This window comes from Miscanthus floridulus, chromosome 16 (assembly GCF_019320115.1).
Source record: "Miscanthus floridulus cultivar M001 chromosome 16, ASM1932011v1, whole genome shotgun sequence".
Taxonomy (NCBI): Eukaryota; Viridiplantae; Streptophyta; class Magnoliopsida; order Poales; family Poaceae; genus Miscanthus; species Miscanthus floridulus.
In genome coordinates this window covers 91488682-91510918 of record NC_089595.1, presented here as the reverse complement: position 1 = coordinate 91510918, position 22237 = coordinate 91488682, and the positions used below count along the sequence as shown (strand labels likewise).

The window sequence follows — 22237 nt, the reverse complement described above, 5'->3', positions numbered from 1 at the left end:
GCGTATACGGATTCTGATTATGCAGGAGATAACAGAAAGTCAACGTCAGGATACATATTTACTCTCACAGGAGAAGCTATATCGTGAAAAAGCTCAAAGCAAACCGTCACTACATCGTCCACAATGTATGCCGAGTTTATAGCATGTTATGAGACCATAGGACAGGTGAATTGGCTGAAGAAATTCATGCCCGGGTTGAAAATGGTAGACGACATACCTAAGCCACTCAAGTTATACTGCGATAATAATCTAGCACTATGTTATGATCACAACAATAAGTCAAGTGGTGCTGCCAAACATATTGACATAAAGTATTATGTTGTGAAAGATAAAGTCCGGGATCATATAATTAGTCTTGAGTATATAAGAACAGAAAAGATACTCGCGGATCCGTTTACAAAAGGCTTACCACCCAGCGTGTTCAGAGAACACTTAGCCGGCATGGGTATAAGAAAAAGCCTATGATTCCTGGATAATAAGGGCCTAGTTGAGAATCTGTTTTAAAATAGAAAGGTGCATTCTAGCTGTTTAATCTAATGGCAACTGACCATGACAATAAGGCATGCTCTATGCACTGATCTGTGATGGAATGGGAACAAGATAAAGTAAGTAAGTTAAGTTTAAGTCATAAGGTGAGATCAAGGGAGAAAATGTTAGATTGATCTCCACTAATTGGCCTAGTTGGGCCCTTGGATCCGCACCCTGATCGGGGACGCCAAACCGCTCCATGGTTTGTGGACCCCCATCGCACAGCGCCATAAAAAGAAATGTGGGACCAGGGCACAAGGCATGAGGTTCACCTGAGCCGCCAGACACCCCACCTACATCGTAACCCTAGCCGATCTAGAGAGGGGACGCTGCCAATGACAGGAAGCACCGCCACCAGTCACTGCCGCCTCTGCACCGCCGCCACTGTGACCACGTCTTCACCGTCGGACTTCACCGCATCACCAACAAGCACCGCCATGGCCAGCTTGTCTTCCTCGAAGGTGACCGATGATTTGTATCTCCGCACCCTCTCTCTCTATTTCTCGTTTTAGCTTATGTTCTAGAGTTTGTCATATTCTAAATTCTAAGTATACACCCGCTAGATCTGTAACTAGGTGATCTAAACATCTATAAAAAAAACACTATACGATAAGTTCTCTGCTGATCGACCGACGTCTCGTTGTTTGGTGCAGGGGCGCGTGATCTACAACATGTCCCACGGCATAGGGAAGGAGTGGGCTCTCGTACACGAATGGCGGTCGCGCTTCGTCGGTGAACTGTTGTTTTCTGGTATTACTGTATACTGTACTCGAGTGTAGTTTTTTTTTTTTTTGGGGGGGGGGGGGGGGGGGGGGGGGCACTGTTGTGTGAAACACTCGAAGGCCGTGTGTATTGTGCCCAAGTCCATGCGAGAGTGGTGCCTTTGACAGAGGAGTTTGATTGCAACAGGAGCTTGTATCGATCAGAATAATTGAAGCATGAGACCTTGTTAACGATCTAGTGACCAATCATGCATGTAATGCCCGCCTCTCGCGTAACTTAATCGCGACAGATCACATGACACTAACGGGGTTTTAATTTAATTTCTATCAGAAGTAAGTACTCCCACGTAACTCGATTAACCAATTGTTCTGTATCTGCCAGAGCAGCCAGACATACATAATCCAATGTGTTGATTGCGACGAACTCCGGAACTCGCGATCCGCTAATCATACTAGACTCATAGTATCTATCTACAATTAAGATTTGCGCAGATTAGAGAATTAGACTATTTATTAATCCACATCCATCAATAGCATAATAAGAAAACAAGAGACGAAACATCGGTGGGTGGGTGTAAATTGTAATCGAGCCCCCAGAATCAGTACTTCAGCACCTCCGCCGGAGATCGACGACGACGACGCTGACGTTATCCGTGCTCCGGCGCGCGAGCGCGAGCTTCGCAAGCAGCAGGGACGCGTCGGAGCACGCCCTGTCGGAGTCGGCCTTGTCCACGCCCTTCACCGCCGCGGCGCCGTCTCCTTCCCGCCCTGCCCCTGCCTCGGCAGCGAACGGGAGCACGCCGTTCGCCCGCGCGCCAGGCGGCGACGGCGGGCCGTTGCTACGGAAGCAGGCCCGGACGACGTCGCACGCCATCTCGTTGGTCACCACGTCCCACAGCCCGTCGCTCGCCAGGATCAGGCACTCGTCGTCGTCCGTCCGCTCCGTCACCGTCACATCCGGCTCCGCCGTCACGAACGGCTTCAGGTAGCCGTCACCTGCGCGCCCAAACAATTTCAAACTGAGCACGGCGGTCTGAATGGCAAATGGCATTCGTAGCGATTGGTTGGACAGAAAACTCAGATTTTCGAAAAAAGCGCGCGGCGCTCACCGATGGCTCGAGACATGGCAAGGACGCCAAGCACTCTTGCGCCGTCCCAGTAGATGACGCGGCCACCCGCCTCCTGGATGCGCTCTAGCTCGTCGTGTCGGTCAGGCTGAAGCAAACGGATAAGGTAAGAAGAACACGAAACAGCAGGCGATCGAGCAAGGCGGTGGTGACCGGTGCGGTGAGACGACTAGTGTCCTGCTCTGCTCGTACGAGCAATTAAGGATGCAAAAGCTTACTTTGTGGTCGACCGATAGGGGCACGGGGACGCCGGCGCGGGAAAGGACAGCGCGGGAGTCGCCGGCGTTGGCGACGACTACGCTGGTGGGGCTGACAACCGCGACTACGGCGGTTGAGCCCGCGTGGTCGCACCGCGCGGGCTTCTGCAGCTCACAGCGGCAGGCGAGGCCGCCGTTGCTGCTGCGGCTCGCGGCCCGGCTCGCAGCTTCATCATCCATCCGCGCGAACCCCTTCTTCATCACCTCTTCCCAAACGGGCTCCGCCGCTGCCGAGGCACTCTTGCCGGAGCCCGCCTTCTTGTACTCGTCCGCGACAAGCGCGTGCATCCTGTCTTGGCACATCCTGGCCACCTGATGGCACAAGAACACCACCCGCTCAGCAGTCAGCACTACTTGACACGCATTCGCTGGATCGCTCGCCGCTTACGAGTTATGACACGAGTTGAGCGCGCATACATGGCAGCAACCGTGACCGTCAAAGACACCGTAGAAATGGTGCTTGCCGGAGGAGGGGTCGGCGGCGCCGCGCAGGAAGTCCGGCCTGATGGACACGGCATCCTCCATCTCGCGACGGAGGCCGCAGACCGAGGTGACGCCGTACCTCGGCCACCAAGTCGAGCCGAACCCCGTCGTCCGGGGCCTCTGGCACGAGCGCGCGGGCGCCGCGCACGCCACCCTCCGCCGCTTGCCGCACCGTGTGGGCGTGTTACTGGCACCGCCACCCTCGTCCGCGGGCGGCGTGGTGCTGGAGCGGCATGCCTCGGCCACGGCCATTTCCACCCTGGGGCGGCGCCTGGCAAGCGCCGTGATGGCCGAAGCCGACGCCGGCGGGGTCGACTTGGTCTCCTCGCAGCAAATCTCGGCCATGGCGTGCGAAGGCTAGGCGGGGCAGGATCAGCTCCGGTCCCCGGCGTACGCACGCAAGGAGGCCGAGACGCAATGCCACCGCAACGACGTCGCGCGCGCGCGCTAGATTTTTGGTCGCGCCTCCTTCCCGTCTCCTCGACCCACCCGTGTGCGGCGATTATATTGGACGCGTGAGCATCGGAGCGCGAGGGTAGGGGCGCCAGAGCAATAAGAACACCGTGCCGTGCTCTCCCTCTCCCACGCGGGAGGACCGGAGGAGGCGCCATCAGGCGGGGGGGCCTGCCGCCCGTGGCAACCCTACACGTGGAGGGGACAGAGCGCCGGCTGTTGGCGGAGGGAACCACATGTCGGCTGTGAATGCCTGATGCTGCCGCTGTCAGCGGAGAGTACAAGCGGCGTGGGGGAAGGCGCCTGTGATTAGCGGGGCCGGCGGTACGCGTGGCAGCGTCGGGTTGATGCTCGCGACTCCCAAGCGACAGCGGCTCGACAGCGAATTTGAAAGTTGCGTTCTCGCGGGCCCGACCTCGTGCGGTGGCCGATTGGCTCCTAAAAATATCGTCGATGCCTCACTGTCATGTGGGCCTGGATTGTCGGGCCACCGGGTCCGAGTGATCGTTTTTTTTATATAGAAACTGGAGGGGTTTACACCCCTACATCGCATTTATTAAACAGCCTAAGAATTCAAATTCCAAAAAGAAAAGTACAGTAAAACAGGAGGACAACAAAGGACAGTAGGGACATCAGGGTACAAAAAAGAGAGGAAGAAAATGAGGGTTAGGACTGCAAGGGGAAAATGGTCCCGCTCGCTTCGCTGAAAAAACAAACTGAAAAATTGTTTCGGCTAAAAAAACAAGTTGAAAAGTACGAATTATAAGAGAAGTGAACAGGGCCATTGCCCATCCATTGATTGAACTCGGGTAAGAATCTTCTTTTAAGTTTCAGAAGGAGTAACTGCATTTCCTCCCTGAAATTTACTTTTGCTGATTGTAGGTCTGGTTTCAGCTGTCGAAAGATCATGTCATTTCTCGTTTTCCAGATTGTCCAGCACATGATGATAAGCTGGCTGAAGCTGTTTTATTGTGAGAGAAAAATACTGTAGATTCTAGCTGATAAGCCGGCTGATAAGTTCAAGCGAACAGGCCTGATAATCTCCATGGCAAAAGAAACTTGCAACTGATCTCTGAAGGTTTGGAGGATTTGGAAGGGATCCAGCGAGCTATCAACCTGAATATTGAGCCATGCCCAGCACTGAATGGCAAATGGAGCCGCAGGAGCTCCTCTTTGGCAGCGCTCCTGCGTGCTCTGGCTCTGCTCTGTCACTGTTCACGCACGGTAGCCGGAGAGCCAGAAAAACGAGCTCCGCCGGCTCCGTGAAACGGTGCTCCATGAACAGTGAGACAAAAAAGGAAGAGAGAGAAAAAATGACTTCAGTGAGCAGTGCTGCTACAGGCTGGAGAGAAAACGTCTCTATGAACAGTGCCGGTGTCAGTGGAAGCCGGAGCTGCGGGAGCCAAAACAAACCGGCCTGACAAAAGCGATTCCTCCCTGGAGCCATTACAAAGGATGCAATTGTAGTCCTGGAGGACCATGTTCTTTCTTTTTAGAAGTTCCCTTCTACTTAAGCCTGTCCTTAATGAGTAACAAAAAAAAGACCTTGTGCTTGTTCTAACAAGAACTCTAAAGCCACTTGTATACCGGGTGCAAAACTAAGTGACCACTTAACTGTTTGTAAGCTTTCCTTACTGAGAAGACATTAGAATTCCAGATATATGTCCACCGGTCTGGTAAATTACTCAGTTCCACCTGTTCTAGCATCACTTGGAGTTGTAACATCTGATCATGAGCCTGTTGGGAGAGGGGGAGGTGGAATAAACCGTGAATAGGAATCTGAGTTATCAGCAAAAACAATTTTCTTTTTCTTTGCCTATGAGAATAGTTCTGGTAATTTAGCTGAAAATTAACTCATCCTCCCAGAGATCACCCCAGAGATAACAGGACTTTCCATTGCAAATCTGTACCCTTGCTATACCCTTATACTTATCCAGCAACTTTAACACATCCCTCCACCAAAAGGACCCTCTTTTCACCTCTCCAGGTAATTTTCCATTTCCATAGTATTTTTCCCAGACCAAGGAGACCCAAGGGGTGTCACCTCTGTTGAAGAACTTATGAAGGTGTTTGATTAATAAAGCTTCATTTTGGGTTTTCAAGTTGAGAACTCCCAGACTTTGGTTTTTTTGCTTTGCATTGATGTCGGAGTGATCGTGGAAGAGAGTGAAAGGGATTTTCCTTGAACATTTGAACACGTGTAGAGTCGGGACTCGGGACAGTTCCCAGTTGGGCTGGGCTGTACGGGAGCTAGAATCCATCCATGAGCAGGCCTGGGCGTCTTTCGTTCGAGTTTCCGGCCTGCTACCTGTCCAACTCACTCGTTCCATCAGTATCCATTCCAACATCCAAGTGATGAGACCAACTATTTTTTTATCAAAAAAAAAGGTGGTAGGAGATTAAAAAAAAAGGTGATATGAAAAAACAAGCAGTCAGACTGGGACGAGTGACGCATCAAACCCGCAAAGCGCAGGCAGTCCACTGGGAGCAACACTTCGAAATATTATTATTATTACATACATGAGGTGCATTCACGAATTGCTTCTGGTACATCTCATGAGATGGTTTAGCTGAAAGCTACACGACCCTGCCGATTCGGGTGTCAACAACGAGAGTCGGCTTTGAAGGTTCTGAAAACTCTAGAGCTTGTGCTAGCGTTAGCCTACGGTTCCTCCAAGCATCTTCTGCCCACTGCTTCATCCGTTCACCTTCCGCCTTCCTGTTAGACTGGATTAATAACAGCTCTGCGTACTCACCTGCAAGTCGAGCTTAGTTTAAGTATTGTCCCAAAATCTTAAGAATGGGTGACCAAACCACAAGGCAACAATCCGTATAAAGCAATATTTAAATTGTTATACACAAGAACTGGTAGCAAAGATAGCTTATATTCAAATTGTTGAAATAGTCAGATTTATCAGGACCCGACAAATGCAAGGCTTATTACAGATCGATGGGAGACAAGGCATAGAGCAGAAGCAAGCTTGGTGCCGCGGATCAGTTGGAGACAGGATTCATTAGAGTTGGCGCAATCAGATGCTCAGCCTTCGGAGGTCTCAAGCGATGTGATCTGGGATCAATGTAATAGGCCTAGTTTAGTTTCTGCTGTGGAGCTGGTTAAACTCTAGCTTTGGCAGCTTGGCTGCTCTGTGCGCGATGGTGCCTAACTCTGCACTGGACTGTTCTTCGCTTTACATCTATAAAGCGGGGGAAACCTTCTATTCAAAAAAGAAGGCATAGAGCAATCCACGGATATACATGGATCTGCTCTAGTTCAATCAACTGAAAATTTAGTTAATTAAGGGCCAACACCTATAGCAAATAATGGAACTCGGAATTAAAATGAATAGAAATCATTATTTCCCATAGTTAGCTTCGCATTTGGGTTACAATGCAAGCCTGTTGTACTAGGATATCAATGTACGGTGGAATAAGGTTCTTAAGACAGAAGAATGTATGAAGATGCAGTTCTGGATATGCTAGGATGAATAAACTAAGGAAAATATTCAAATGCAACTGATTGTAGTGACACCAGATTATAAACAGTATGCCACCTGTTGCTTTGTAAGAGCTACATAGCAAACTCAAATACTGAACTGATCATCAGTACAGATCACAAACATGGTGTCATCATTATTGTACTAACTACTAAGTAACCTGATGTCAGGAGTTTCATGGACTATTTCCTAATATAAGAGCCTTAGTGCAGAAAAAATTAGATAATAATAGTTCAAATTTAAAAATATAACCTCTAGCAAGGGAGATGATATCTCTCCAATCGACCTGCTTGCTGGTACCTGCAAAATAAAAATAATGTCAATGTATCAAGAGGAACCTTGTCATCGATAGAAGATCATTGTTTTTACCCTCAGAATTAATAGCAGGAGCTTTCAATACTTCTAGGGCCTTCCTATACAATCCCTGCAACCAAACAGATGATTAGATATATTGTGTTCAAGTATAGGTCACATAGATAGAATAAAATTCTTCCACAAGTACAATAGATAGGAAGAGAGAAATTAAGGATAAATGTTATTCATAATTATTTCCAGTGAACACAAACTGTTCAAAGAGTGAAAGATTTACAGACCTCCTGGACCATAATTGAAGTAGAACCTTCCGATTTTGCCTTCATTTTGTACATTCTAGCTATACAGGTCAATATAATACCAACCTTTGGGTGGTTTGCATCTACATGGATTAAAGATTATATGATTATTCAATTGTGGTCAAGCACTTGAATGCAACTTTTTTCTTATATTCATTTCAACAAACTTATTGTGACAAACCAAATTGTTCTTCAACCTTCTGTAGAGCTCTTGTGAGATAATCCTCTGCCTCAGCAAACTTCCTGGATTAAAATGAAAAGGTGAGACCCCATAAAAGGGAAGATATTAATCCAAAAGGTGAATGATCTGTGGGTTCATAAATCAAATATTGGGGTTAATCTATAATATCTAACCAAAGAATAATGGTAGAGATGATTCTGTTTCTTACCCAGAGTGAGATAAAAGCTGGCCATATGAGCAAGTGACCCCAAGAGAAGCCTCGTCAGGAACCATGTTTCCAGCTGCTAAAAGGTTTCCAGACACATCATCCATGCAAAATGCCTCGAGAATTTTCTCATACACTTGTGCTGCCATTTGAAAATCCCCAACACAATGCAAATATTCACCATATGAAATGGCAGCATTTTCTGAGGAAGGGACATCAATGAGACTCAAGTATTCACTATGGAAAAGAAAAATGTGAATATTCTGTTTCAAAGATAGTTATACGTGTTTGGTTTTCGCCTCCAGAAATGTCTCTCCACCAATCAACGAACAGCTGGGCAGCTGATAAAGAGCAAACGTAAGCCAAATTTTGTATTCTGATCTAACGACAACGTTCATGAGATCAAAAAGAACCTGATTCTGTTTCTCCATTCAGAAGTGCAACAAGTCCCCTGATAGCATTAACCCGAAATTTAAGATGGTCCTGATCAGACCATTTGCTATCATCTTTGATTGACAGATCAACTAAATCATTTGGGGAAATCAAGTAGGACATCTCCTGTATTCAAAATACTTTAAAACCTCACATAAGGACACTGAAGACTAAATGAGCTTCTAGTACCAAACCTGCCCTGCCTCCATGTGTAATCCCATTAGCGCTTCCCACGCTGCAACTGCAGAATCAATTAACAATCCCCATCAGAAATGTCATTCAAAGACTTTTGACTGCATTAATAACCCCAACTCTGTCTTCTGAAGACCTAAAACTTATTCACTTCTATTTTTGGGCAACTTTCTCAGAGACATCTCTACTGATATCTTTCTTTTTTTGGCACATGAAAGCCAAAGGATCATCATCCACTAAATAAGAACACTTGATATCTATAGCATTTGTTTTTTTATTTATACCAATACCAAAAAAACATAAGATAATGTAGGACTTACGATCTATTTGTATTGGATGTTTAAACAACAAGCATCTACAGTCTGTACAACCTGCCAGACACACAGAATTACCCTTATATAAAGTAGAGTTGTGAAATCACCTCTAAAAGCTGCAGAAGGGGCAACTTGTTGGGTTGCTTTGAGCTTTTCCATTGCATCTTGGCGTCTTCCACTGCACAAAGAGAACATGAGGTTGCTGAAACGACTCAACTCTGCTCAAGATGGATGATCTAACTAGAAAAATAAATCAAGGATCCAGTTGGGGTTTTATATAATTAGCTACTAAAGGGCGTACCTAGTGCAGAGAGCTCCCGCTCTGTGCGGGGTCTGGGGAAGGGTGTTAGTGGCAAGCCTTACCCTCGCCTGTGCAATGCGAGGAGACCGCGACTCGAACCCGGGACCTTCCGGTCACAGGCGGTAAGACTCTACCACTTGCACCAGGCCCGCCCTTCAAAAGGGAATGCAATACGAGGACTTCCCAAGAGGTCACCCATCCTATTACTACTCTCGTCCAGGCACGCTTAACTGTGGAGTTCTGATGGGATCCGGTGCTTTAGCTACTAGCTCAACCTAATTATACCACATGAAAGCCGTAACTATCCACAACAGATATTGTATATTGATCATATTAGGTAGTTGTAATGTTAATGTAAAACGTCTATAAAAGGTATATTGTCCATGATTTATCCTCCAGATTCAGATTATCTCATGAACCTATGCATAAGCAATAGCCCAATTTGCACTCTGGTCTCTGGAAGACACATCCACTCATCCTCTGTTCTTTACATAATGTGCGCTATGCCTAAATCCTTCCTAAATGCCGCAGATATATAAATCTAAACAACTTAAGGTCAGAGGCCAAATTGACCCAAAAATAAGAGCCCAAACCACCATATTACAGGGTTAGCGAAAGCTGACAAAATTTTGATTGGATTTAAAGCCAAAGTGCAAAATAAGAGCCGTTGATGTATCATCTGGACTCTCACCATGCACCAATACATTGCCAATATGCAAACCAGTAGACACATTCACTATAGCAGGGGTGAAGCTACATATAACTGAGGGGGCTATGCACCACAAGGCGAGCACACCTCCAATTTGCTCTAGCTTCGCCACTGCACTCTAGTATCATACTATCATATATGCCCAAAATCATCCTAACTGCTGCACCTATACAAAGCTAAAACTCTATAACTAGCCGCCCAGATCAAGATTAATTGACCCAAGGCCGGATCCACCACATTGCAGCCTTGCAGAGTCCGCAAAACTGGTAAAAAAATCTGTTCGCATTTTACAAAAATGAGTGGTGCAGCGCACCGTACCTCCGGTAGAGCAGCGTGGACATAGCGAGCATGAGCAGCCCCACAGCCTCGGCGCTGCCCTCGCCTCCGCCCTGCAGGTTCGAGGCGCCTTGCTCCAGTATCCGCATCGCCTCCTCTGGCACACCAGCGACAGCAGTCCAGGGCACATGAGCGAGTCCTCAAAACCCTAATGCAGACTAGCGCAAATAGAGGGGGCGAAGGGGGAACCTGGCGAGCTCCGGTGCACGGCGCCGCCGAGGGCGTAGCGGACCATCTCCGCCGCCACCCTCTCGGCCTGCGTCTCGCCGCCGCCGCCGCCGGCGGCAGCAAACTGGCGGTAGCCCCACGGCTTCGGAGCGATGATGGCCTCCTTGAGAACCGATCGGATCCAGCTCATCGCCATGGCTGCGCGCCTGCGCCGGCGCCGCGTACTGAAGCGCTAAAATCGGCGGAGAGCCTGGAGGAGTACCAAGGGACCCTTGGCAAGGGTGACGTGTTCAGCTTGGACGATGCATAAACCCTGAAGAAGTAGCAAAGCGGTGAGCCTGTGACACGCGGCTCTTCGACGAGTTTCGAGAACAACGGATTTTGATCATGGAGGGCTCGTTTCTCCTGTATACAAATTAACAAGGTATATGCTGTTGTGTAGTGACCTAGAAGATTTATAATTCACGATCGTATAAGCTGAAACGAACAGATTATTTATATGAGTTGAAATGATTACGTTATAGCTTGTAATTTATCTTAGAGTCGAACTTTATAGTTGTAGCTTCTAACAAATATATTGCTATAACTCGTAGGAGCACGAGAGTCTTGGTCCGCTTCACTAAAAATTTTAATTTCTTATCGTTATTGTCTTAACATCGTCATTAGGGATTTCTACGAGATTTATCTACGTTGTCGTTGATATGGTTCAAATATGTACTATACTCAGAATATCATTTAAATTTAAAGATACGACAATTACTACGTACAACCACGGTATATTCTAGCATCCTTATAAACAACTTATTCACCTTGTAATAGTTTTAGACGACACCCCCGCACTTCTGCCCACTCCTTCCACTTTCTTATTCTGTTTCTTTCTAAATTTCAAGTTGCTCCATTTCTCATTAAAAAAATGTTCCATTTGTCATTTGGTCATAAAGATAATTGGCCTGGTTCATTTGAACTTATTAGCCCGACTTATCAACTATGGTACATTGTTTTTCTCTTACAACAAAACAGCATGAACCGGCTTATCAGCCGAAAAAAAAATCGGCCGAGAACAGCTCGAAACAGATGGAAGGTAGTACTCAAAAACAGCGATTATCAGTTTCATAATTTTACAACAGTGACTTATGTCCTGTCTCGATGTGTGACTTCTAGCTTCCTTCTTTATTACCTCGTCCAGAAGAAAGCAATCATCATCCCTTTCACCTCGAATGACCTGCACATAAGCATTGATTAACTAGAGCCTGTGTGTACCTGTTAATTCTGGGTCCATTCTGAATTAAATCAATCCTTAGCAGCCTCTGTTGATTTGACAATTGTATAACAACAATATCTGTGCGTTAGAGAAAAACAATTGTAGAACACGCGAGAAGCGCTGCCTTCAAATAGTATCGCAGAACTATTTGTCCGCTTGATTTGCAGAAACTAGGAAGAGCATGGATGAGTGTTTACCTGGAGGGATAAACTGTTTAGTTCATTCTAAAACAGTTTATACTGAATCTACTGCAGTAGAAACCTAGATTTGGATGGGAAAAAAAACATGCTCCTGCTATTTGGGTAGCGGCAGAGCAGAGCTTAACAAGAAGATAACTGTAGTGGCGATGACTGATGAGTTAAGAACTCTCAAAAAACAATATTTTTTATTGTATAGACCAACAGTTTGTTTTATCAAAACTATACCAGCCCTGACAATTGTCGAATTATTTGCGAGTACCTGTTTCCAGTTTTCCATAAATTGATATTAGAACTGTTCCTCCTCCTCAATCAGCCACCAGGAATCATATTGAACTCAGGTCTGCAAAACGAGTAGCCATTATTAATCCTCAAGAATATTCTTTTTATTTGTAAAAGGTATTGATTACTTTTGTTTAAATAAAATATCCATAAGTATCGATCAACCGTCCTGTTATCAAGCTATACTAAATCAACATTCTTTTTGTTGCTTGAGAGTAACCATTTTCACGGATTGTTTAAGAATTGTTGGTCTGACTCCATCGGACAGCAGGTGTTTATGTAATCGAAAGCAACTGTGACTATAATAGGGATCAGTTTATGATTCCAAACCAACAAACTTTCTGTGAGACGACCAGTTTAATGCAGTTTGTTACTTGTCACTGCATTATTACCGGAGAGATTGGTGGAAGGCGGCAGCTCCGTTTCCGTTTTCGCGTTTCACATCACGCCCTACGGCGATGGCCGCGTCATCTCACCTTCAGGTGTAGCGTCCAGGACCCAGGGGTCTTTTTAGAGGTATTAAGAACGACAATAAAGCCTCCGTTCACTTCACTGGAAAAATAAATCGAAACACTATTCCGACTAATTTGTTATGAGAAAAAAATACTGCTAAAAAGTACGGATTATAAGACAAGCGAACAGGGCTTAAGAGCATCTCCAAGAGTTCTCAAAACACTCTCCTAATCTTTTGTTTTTTGGCGAGATTGAAAAACTTCATCTCCAACAGCTCATAATCCCACCTCCTAATCTTTTAGGACTTGGGAAAAAATGACACAATGCGCGCAAAGATACGCACCCTTGCTGTCGCGCGGATCCTGCGTCAGGCTTCCCGGGAGTTCCGGTGTTCCTCTCTCCCTTGCGCACGGCGTCGGGTTGATCAGGCTGAAGATCACCATGAGGATGCCGGCGTCCTTGAGCTCGACGCGCCCGTCTTGGCGAGCAGAAGCTCTCTTCTCCATGAACGTGCGGCGGCGCTTGAAGCCCGAGCTGCCTCGGGGCTACTACGACAACGGCTTTGTGCTCAGGTGCACCGAGTCCACGGCGGCCCAGCTGACCTCTTCGTCGCCGCGGCGCCGTGGATCCTACTCGTCGGCGTGCTTGTCGTGGCTCCTAGCTCGGGCGTGCGGCCCTCTGCTCGCCCGCGCCGGTGCTGCCGCCGCTGTCGTGCCCATTGCGGCCCTATGCTCGCTCGCACCGGTGTGGCCACGGAGCCTTGTATGTGCTTGTTGTCAGGTACGAACACAAGGCAGCAAGGCCACCATCTACGTGCTTCTCAGGAGGAAGAAGATGATCGTATTAACGAAAATGCCATTGAATGATTGGAATATGCTTTTGTAATATGTTTTATGAGTGAATTATTAGAAACTCTTGGAGATATCTTGTTTAATCCTTCCAATAGTTGTTTAGGAGTTGCTAAACTACAAGTTTTTAGGAAGAAAAATTAGGATACTCTTGGAGATGCTCTAAGGGGGTGTATGGTTACTGTTGCTAAAATTTAGCTCCTATCACATGGGATGTTCGACACATACATAAAGTATTAAATATAGACTAATTACGAAATTAAATACACAGATTGAGACTAATTTACGAGACGAATTTTTAAACCTAATTATCTATGATTTGACAATGTGGTGTACACTAAATATGTGTTAATAATGGATTAATTATGCTTAATTAATTTATCTCGTGGAGTACTGACAGAATCTGTAATTTATTTTTTTATTAGTATGCGAATACTCTACGTGATACCCTATATGACATTCGATCTGCATCCAAACACCCCCTAACATGTTGACAGCTGAACTAAGCATCTCTAGTGGTTTTTGTAAAACAACTCCTTATTTAAACTTTCTAAAAAGAGAGAGAGAGAAAGTATCCTTCAACGGTTTGATAAAAAGAGCTCGGGAGGACATTCGACAACAAGACAGGACGCCATCTCAGCTGTTCGCGCTAATTCTAGAAGAAGTGGACTCCTGGATCGCCACGGGCTTTCGGAGTCTGGCGTCGCTGATCGCATTAGGTACCTAGCAGGCGCGGCCATCGGCCATCCTTTTTCTTAGTCGCAAATCTAGTTTCCTAAGTTAGTACGCCTTTCTAGCGCCACCGTTGCAGCCGGTGCCTTGTGTTTGTGTCTGTGTATATTCACCGGTTGGTTGCCACCGCCATCTCGCCGTTTTGCAACCCCCGGATGTTGTTTGTATCTTACTTCTTCTTAATAAAACACGTGTCAATACACGCTTTCGAAAAAATAAAAAAAGCTCTAAAGATCGAAGTAAATTGGACGCATGTGTAAATTAAGAAACAAAGAATTTCAGATGAGAAAATGAGAAGAGATAAAAAAAAATATTAAAACAGATTTGGTTGGTTATAAATAGTTTGGGTTTTCCAATGAAAAATCATTTAGGAAGTTATTATAGGAGACTGTTGGAGAAGTAGAAAATTTAATGTTGTTATTTCTTTTGCTAACTTACTAGATCCATTAGTTTAGCAATTAAATTATACCAAACTTCTTAAGATGCTCTAAGAGCATCTACGGGAGTTTTGTAAAACAACTCTCTATTTTAGTCTTTTAGAAAAAAAAGAAAAATATGTCCTTTAATAGTTTGGTAAACAAGTTCTAAAAGTAAAAATTGTTAAATATTATCTGCAACTCGTAAGTTTCCACGGTGAGAGGACTTCTATATTGACTCCCCGTCCAGCATTTTTCTCGGGGGATTGAACTAAATTGGACGCATTTGTAAATTAAGAAATAAAGGATTCCAGATAAGAAATCGACATAGACAAAACAACTTTTAGAAAAGTTTGGTTTGTTAGAAATAGTTCAAGGTTGCTAATGCAAAATTGTTAGAAAGCTATTATAGGAGACTGATCGAGAAGAAAAAAAATTAAAGTTGCTAGTATTTTTTCTCTTAAGTTGTTAGATCTATTTGTTTAACCAGTCAACTATAACAAACTCTTATGCACGCTCTTAGCTTAAGCGATCCCTTTTCAGCATCTATACTGCTAATATGTTTAATTTATCTCAGCACCACTGGACTGACCATCAGCCTGTTCGGTTGGCTGGTTCGTATTGTTGCTAGTTCGTGAAGAAGTATTGCTGGCTGGTTTGTGTGAAAGAAAAATACTATTCCAGCTAAAAAATTACGTTCGTTTACAACAAGCTTCAGCCAAACGAACAGGCTGTATGGTCCTAAGAAATTGTACATCGGAGAATCTGATATCACATACTCAGGATAATGGTTGAAGATGCAGCGATATGATTTGAGATGTTGGTTCGCTTGATTGCAGGGGCGGGTCTACGCAGACGCAGCTCTTTCAACCCTGCTACAGCTACCATCGTATTGCTAGATTATGCTGCGTCGGTCAGTCGTCTCGTAGCGGACTCATTGCATAATACTCCCGTCTCAAAAAAAAAATTATTATCATAGATTTAAAGTAGATTTAAAATAAGTATCTGTAAATAGATTTAAATTATAAAAATATGTTTTATTATTTATCTTAGGACGGAAGGAATATGACTCAAGGTCATGTACTCTTATAAAACCAGTCAACATGTACAGCATACACGACCCTGTCTCTCATCACGGTCGTTGTCATGTTGACTATTTGCATTTGCAGCACCCGGTGGGTAGCTCTTCTTCCATTCCCATGGCCGCATCCGCACACCAGAGCGCACGGTCAACCCCAAGGAGCGCGTTGCTGTTGCAAGTGGGTGCACGGCGCCTGGGCGTCGGGCGTCGGCGCGTCAGCCCTCGTCGGCTCGTCCGGCCGCGGACCGCCTGGCTCGCTGTGGACGTGGTCACGGAGCCTGTGCGGTGGTTACGACCGTGCTTCCAACAGTGTTGCACGCTGCAAAACCGGCATGAGCCACGTTCTTCGTGATGTTGTTCCCGCGAGCACCGAACAGCATAGGAGAAAACAATACAGTGGGAAGGGACTGTGACGCGTCCCTAGCCTCGGAAGCCATGGATGGTCCCGATGATGTTAGGAAAGACGTGGTCTTCTAATTTACGTGTAGTTGTAGATTTAGTTGTGCACGCATGGTGTATATGGATGTGTGGGGCGTGCATGTGTAGTGTGGGTGTGGCTAAACAACGGTAATTAGCAAGAAAAGAGTTCAGCAAATCTCAGTCCCTCCTACCTATACATCTATAGCTGAAATTTCAGACGGCGGCTCTACGAGGCTTCACTTGCTCGCGAGCGGTAGGGGGCTGGAGCCCCCTAGCCCCACCGCTGGCTCCGTGCCTGTGTGTGTTCATACATGAACAGATACTACAGCTATACCTAGGCTTTCAAAAAAAAAAAACTGTAGTTTCTTTCTGCTGGCACTACAGCAGTAGCTGCTGTTTTTTGCTGAAAAAAAAGCTTGAGCAAATAGGTCCACTAACATTACTATATTCGTAAAAAAAATCTTTCATAATATATTGGCAATTATTTCATTACTTTAATACTCCATCTCAAATTACTGACTATTTTAGTTTTATCATAAGTTTTAAACACTTATAATTCTGACTAATTTTATAGAAAAATTTGAAACTTAGCACAAACCTAGATGAATACTTATTATTATTAATATGTAATCTGAGGAAGCATATGTACCATACTTTGGGGGCTGAGAATGATTTTGGTTGACGATTTCGGAACGAAAAAGATCGTGAAAGTTTTGCAGTAATTAATCTCACACAAGAGGTAGCTCAATTCCTATATGAATCAGAAATGTTACCTGCATAGGGTAATGTTCGGAACGTAGGATTTTCACATGATTCATCGCCTTGATTTCACGAGAAAAACACATGAGCAGAGAAAAAAAAAACCGTGTTCGAAAAAGACCGGTAGAGGGGTCGAGTATGGCTCCAATCAGGATATCTCGGCCCCGTTCGACTTACCCCATATTCGACTTGTTCAGCTTCTTTTTTCAGGCAGAACAATGTTTTTCTCTCACAACAATTTAGCTAGAACAGTGTTTTCAGCCAGTTTTAGCTAAATTTCAGACCAGCGAACGGGACCCTCATCTTTAATCTTATCCAGCTAAAGCACCGCGATAGCCCACTCGTTAAGCCTAAGCCTAACCCTGAAGCAACTGTCCACCCCTCTGTGTAAGGAGAGGAGGAAACGCTGACCGCGCGAGCAATAACCAATGGCCAACACTGGAATCAGGCGATCGACAGCCTGCCTGCCCCACCGGGACCCAGCGGCACAACGCGCGGCAACGCAAAGGCGGCCGCCATCGGTTTCTGCCGCGCGCCGCGCGCCGGGCGGGCGATGGATGCGTCGTTGGCGAGAAAGTTCTAGCGGGCACCGTTAGTGGCTATCACCGCCTTTAAATTCCGTCGACCTCGCCGCGCCTGCTACCGCGACGCGGTCAGTCATCACGCAACCGCCTTCTTCGCGACTTCGCCCACGCAGCTGCTCTGTTCCATGGACACCCAGCCATCTCGTCATCTCGTTTCACACAGCACGCTTGACGCACGCCACGCGGGTGGCTGGCTAGCGCGGGCATAAATAAAAAAGGAATCGTGGTCAATCAGCCGAGATCAGTTTACTCGTCCACGCAGTTGGCTTCTTCTGGATATAGTATAATACCAGGCCCCTGTTTGTTGCGAGTTAGGTGATCACCTCGATCTCCCGCGCTTATTTTGCGCGCCACCCTGCTCTCTTGCACGTACGTATCCCAGGAGAGGACCCAGCAGGCGCGGGGCGCAAGGCTCCGCGCTAATCCTACCGCTCCGCAGCCGCAGCCGCAGGTGCGGGGTGGTTGACGGCCGCTTACCCGCACCGGCGCCATGCGCGCACGCTAGGTGACCGAGGTCAAGCCAAACGCTGCCCACCGCCTCTGCCTCCCATATAATCCTCGTGCACGTCCTTTGCTCGACTCGCACCTGCTGCTTCCTTCGACTCATCGCCATCCATCCATCAGTCGTCCACGTCTCGGTCGATCGATCACAACAAGCTAGCCCGCCCACAGCAGGGCCAGGATCGGACGGAGGAGCTCGATTTTGCGATCAGGACCACACCGACAGACCGACGCTGACGATGATGCCGACGTCCTCGGCGGCGCCAGCGTCGCCGCGGTCGCCGCGCGCGCGGCGGTCCCGGTCCGTGGTGGCCGAGCTGGAGGGCGCGCTGCTCCGGAGCGCGGACACGTTCCCGTACTTCATGCTGGTGGCGTTCGAGGCCTCCGGGCTGCCGCGCTTCGTGCTGCTGCTGGCGCTGTGGCCCCTGCTGCGGCTGCTGGAGCTGGGGGCCGGTCCGGGCCGGCGGCGCGACCTGGCGCTGCGCGCCGCCGCGTTCGTGGCCACCGTCGGGGTGCCTCGCGCCGAGGTGGAGGCCGTGTCCCGGGCCGTGCTGCCCAAGTTCATGGCCGACGACGTCGACCCCGCGGCGTGGGCGGCCTTCGGGAGCTGCGAGGGGAAGCGCGTCGTCGTCACGCGGATGCCCCGCGTCATGGTGGAGCGCTTCGCCAAGGAGCACCTCGGCGCGCACGAGGTGGTCGGCTGCGACCTCGAGTACAGCCGGCTCAGGCGGTCCACGGGGCTCCTGAAAGGCGCCGGCCGTGAGGCCGTCGCCACCCTTGTGCGCGCGCTGTTCGCCGGCGACGACCGGCCGGACCTCGGGATCGGCGGGTCAGAGATGGCGCGCTCCTTCTTGACATTCTGCCAGGTACGGAATCGTACGTATTTTTGTTGTCCAACGCTTTTTTTTCTTCTTCCCTTTGGGCAAGATGTATAGTACTGCAGCACAGAGTTTCAAACACGCTTCTTGCGCATGGCTGGAGAATATCTCCGTCCTCCGGCCTATGTAAGATAAGGACAAACGTGAACCATAAGTCCATAACTACAGCACATCATCACCTTAACCATTTTATACCATCTGTCCATGTGAGCAAATATAACCACAAAAGTCTCGGCGCATTAATTCAGCATGCAACTTTTCTTTAAAAAAAACAACCAGCAAGAACATGTTGGACATATAAATTTTTTTTGGCAATATATTAAGTAGTAAAATTTCATCTGATGATTATGTATTACGTTCATGCATGCAGGAGCAGCAGCTCAGGCCGCCGTTCACCGCGGACCACGAGACGAACGCGCCACCGTTCCGGCCGGTCATCTTCCACGACGGCCGCCTGGTGTGCCGGCCCACGCCATTCATGTCCCTCGTCATCCTCCTCTGGCTGCCCCTCGGCGTGCTGGTCGCCTTCGTCCGGATCGCCGTCGGCCTCATGGTCCCCATCTGGACCATCCCCTACATCGCGCCGGTCTTCGGCGGCGCCGTGATCATCCACGGCCGCGCGCCTCCGCCTGTCAGACTCAGCGACGCCGCCACGGACGACGGCGGCTCGCCCTCAGGGGTCCTCTTCGTCTGCACGCACCGCACGCTCATGGACCCCGTGGTGCTGGCCACCGTGCTCGGGCGCCGCGTGGCCGCCGTGACCTACTCCATCTCCCGCCTCTCGGAGATCCTCTCCCCGATCCCGACGATGCGGCTGACGCGCGACCGGGACGTGGACGCGGCGCGCATGCGGGCCGAGCTGGCCCGGGGCGACGTGGCCGTGTGCCCCGAGGGCACCACGTGCCGGGAGCCCTTCCTGCTCCGCTTCTCCAAGCTCTTCGCGGAGCTCAGCGACAGGATCGTGCCCGTGGCGATGAACTACCGCGTGGGGCTCTTCCACCCGACGACGGCGCGCGGGTGGAAGGCCATGGACCCCATCTTCTTCTTCATGAACCCGCGGCCCGTGTACGAGGTGACGTTCCTAAACCAGCTCCCCGCGGAGGCGACGTGCGCGGCGGGGAAGAGCCCCGTGGACGTGGCCAACTACGTCCAGCGGATACTCGCCGCCACGCTCGGCTTCGAGTGCACCACCCTCACGAGGAAGGACAAGTACACGGTGCTCGCCGGCAACGACGGCAGCGTCAACGCCAAGCCGGCGGCGGCCGGGAAGCCGGCTTGGCAGAGCCGCGTGAAGGAGGTCCTCGGCTTCCTGCTCCACTAACCATTACTTGCACAGCTCTGGACTCTGGCCCAAATACTTCGCTCATCAATTTGATTGAGCTTATACTGTTACATTTATACATGTACGTAATAATAAAGCATGTAGTGGTAAAATACAGTAGTGAATAGCCTTTTTTTTACATAATAAAGTACTGTATATTGTATTGTTCTTTATTTTACAATTGTTTTGGTGATATTTTACTGGGTGTAATCAAAGATCAAAGTTGTTCCTCATCTACAGTAGGTTTTGTGCTGGTCGTTGTTTGGCGTCCGTTTACAGTTTGAGTGCATTCGTCTTCCTACCCTGGGTGTTTCAAATCAATAATGGTCGTCCGTAGTAGATATTGATTAATTACTGTATTTGATAAGGTGAGCAGATATTTCCCTCCTTGACGAATGTTCTGCTCACACGTCAGCTGTTTTTCCACAATTCAGTCGGTTGCTATACACGCAACCGTATGAACTATGAACATACTACACGTGAACGTAGCCATCCGAGTATCCAAGTCCAACTGACGTTACATGACAGCCCTAGTTTGCGGCAGCAAAGCTGGTGCTGCTCATTACCACAAGTGATGAATGATGATGATATGCTCTGTCGCTGCGATAATTATGATCCTAGCACCTATTGCAAATATTGTGCAGAGGCAGAGCTCGACTTTGTATTCCCCGGTTTTCAAATATTTGGTAGCCATGAATATAAGAAATGAAAAACAATATCATTGTAATGCTATCTTGGCTGAAGAGCTTGTTGTCCAGTGGCTGCAAGTGCATGCTTTAGCAGCACATTCAGGTTCTAGGTTCGATTTTCATAGGATCGAATTTAGGTGTTTAGCAAGTTTGAGTTATTCTACCTTGATGGCAATGCTCCATGGGAAGTCATACCCTCGCCGATAAAGTCTGCGTTCAGGGATTTTTCTCGATCAACAAGTTTGAGTTATTCTACATTAATAGAATGTTGGTTCGGGAATTTTTCTCGGTTAGCAAATTTGAGTTATTTTAACAACCCACGGACATAATACTAGTTATACAGCAAATGCTATTTTTTCATATAGACCCTCACAAATGCTACAAAATGTTATGTTTTATGAGTGACAATATTTAAAACCCGTGGTATTATCTTTTTTTATTCCTGTTGTAAGGTATGGACGTAATCCTAGCAATATAAATTAAATATATCAAATGCTAACTTTTTAATATAGACCTCACAAAGACTACAAAAAGTTATGTTTGCTGACGAGTTTTATCCAATAAAAATAGTGTTCATGAGTGACAAACTGACAATATTTGAAAACGATGGGAAATGCTATGTTAGCATGAAAACTTTGAATAGAATGTTTTTTTACTTTGTGAAAAGAGGCAGCATATTTTTTTGAAGGATGCCGGTGCAAGAGAATTTTTTTTACTTGGCGAAAAAAGGCAGTGTATTTTTTTGAAGGGTGTCGGTGACTCTACAAAAATGAATCAGCATGTTTCTTGTTTCAAAAGAAATTAATCAATGACTCCAAAAATAAATAATCTATTGCATGTTTGGAAAGAAATTAAAAAATATTTATTGTCAAGAATGGGTTCGTGACTCTCGAAACTTGGATCATTTATTGCATGCTTCAAAATAAATTAATCAGTGACTCTTGCATGTTTCAAAAGAAATTAGAAACCAATATTTATTGTCAAGAATAATGGGTTCGTGACTTTCTCGAAAAATGAATCATCTATTGCATGTTTCAAAAGAAATTAATGGGTGACTCTTAAAAAATGAATGACCTATTGCATGTTTCAAAAAAAAATGTTTGTTGTCAAGAATGGGATTCGAAATCATCTATTGCATTAGTCAAAAAAAATATTGTTGTCAAGAATGGGATTCCGAAACATCTATTGCAGGTTTAAATCATCTATTGCATGATTCAAAAAAATATTGTCAAGAATGGGACTAAAATTCATCTATTGCAGTTTTTTTTAAAAATAAAAATCATCTATTGCAGGTTTAATAAA

General features: G+C 46.9%; 3 protein-coding genes and 1 pseudogene across 3 annotated transcripts; 1 reads left to right on the top strand and 3 right to left on the bottom strand.

Moving 5' to 3' along the window:
• Positions 1-1349: 1349 nt before the first annotated feature.
• On the bottom strand, positions 1350-3787 carry LOC136512706 (probable protein phosphatase 2C 49). Its single transcript, XM_066506683.1, has 4 exons — positions 3052-3787; positions 2596-2946; positions 2360-2465; positions 1350-2246 (listed from the first exon to the last, which is right to left on the bottom strand). Exons 1-4 carry the CDS (start codon positions 3460-3462, stop codon positions 1858-1860), a joined length of 1257 nt encoding a protein of 418 aa, XP_066362780.1. The 5' UTR covers positions 3463-3787; the 3' UTR covers positions 1350-1857.
• Positions 3788-6064: 2277 nt separating this feature from the next.
• Positions 6065-10848, bottom strand: LOC136512707 (uncharacterized). Its single transcript, XM_066506684.1, has 12 exons — positions 10535-10848; positions 10328-10442; positions 9107-9177; positions 8688-8734; positions 8475-8619; positions 8346-8402; positions 8065-8263; positions 7857-7918; positions 7658-7758; positions 7434-7488; positions 7317-7364; positions 6065-6326 (listed from the first exon to the last, which is right to left on the bottom strand). Exons 1-12 carry the CDS (start codon positions 10707-10709, stop codon positions 6148-6150), a joined length of 1254 nt encoding a protein of 417 aa, XP_066362781.1. The 5' UTR covers positions 10710-10848; the 3' UTR covers positions 6065-6147.
• Positions 9463-9576, bottom strand: LOC136514626 (5S ribosomal RNA; annotated as a pseudogene).
• Positions 10849-17813: 6965 nt separating the features above from the next.
• On the top strand, positions 17814-20477 carry LOC136512968 (glycerol-3-phosphate acyltransferase 5-like). The gene is made up of 2 exons (XM_066506967.1): positions 17814-18913; positions 19296-20477. The coding sequence occupies exons 1-2, from the start codon at positions 18287-18289 to the stop codon at positions 20244-20246; spliced, it is 1578 nt and encodes a 525-aa protein (XP_066363064.1). The 5' UTR covers positions 17814-18286; the 3' UTR covers positions 20247-20477.
• Positions 20478-22237: the final 1760 nt, after the last annotated feature.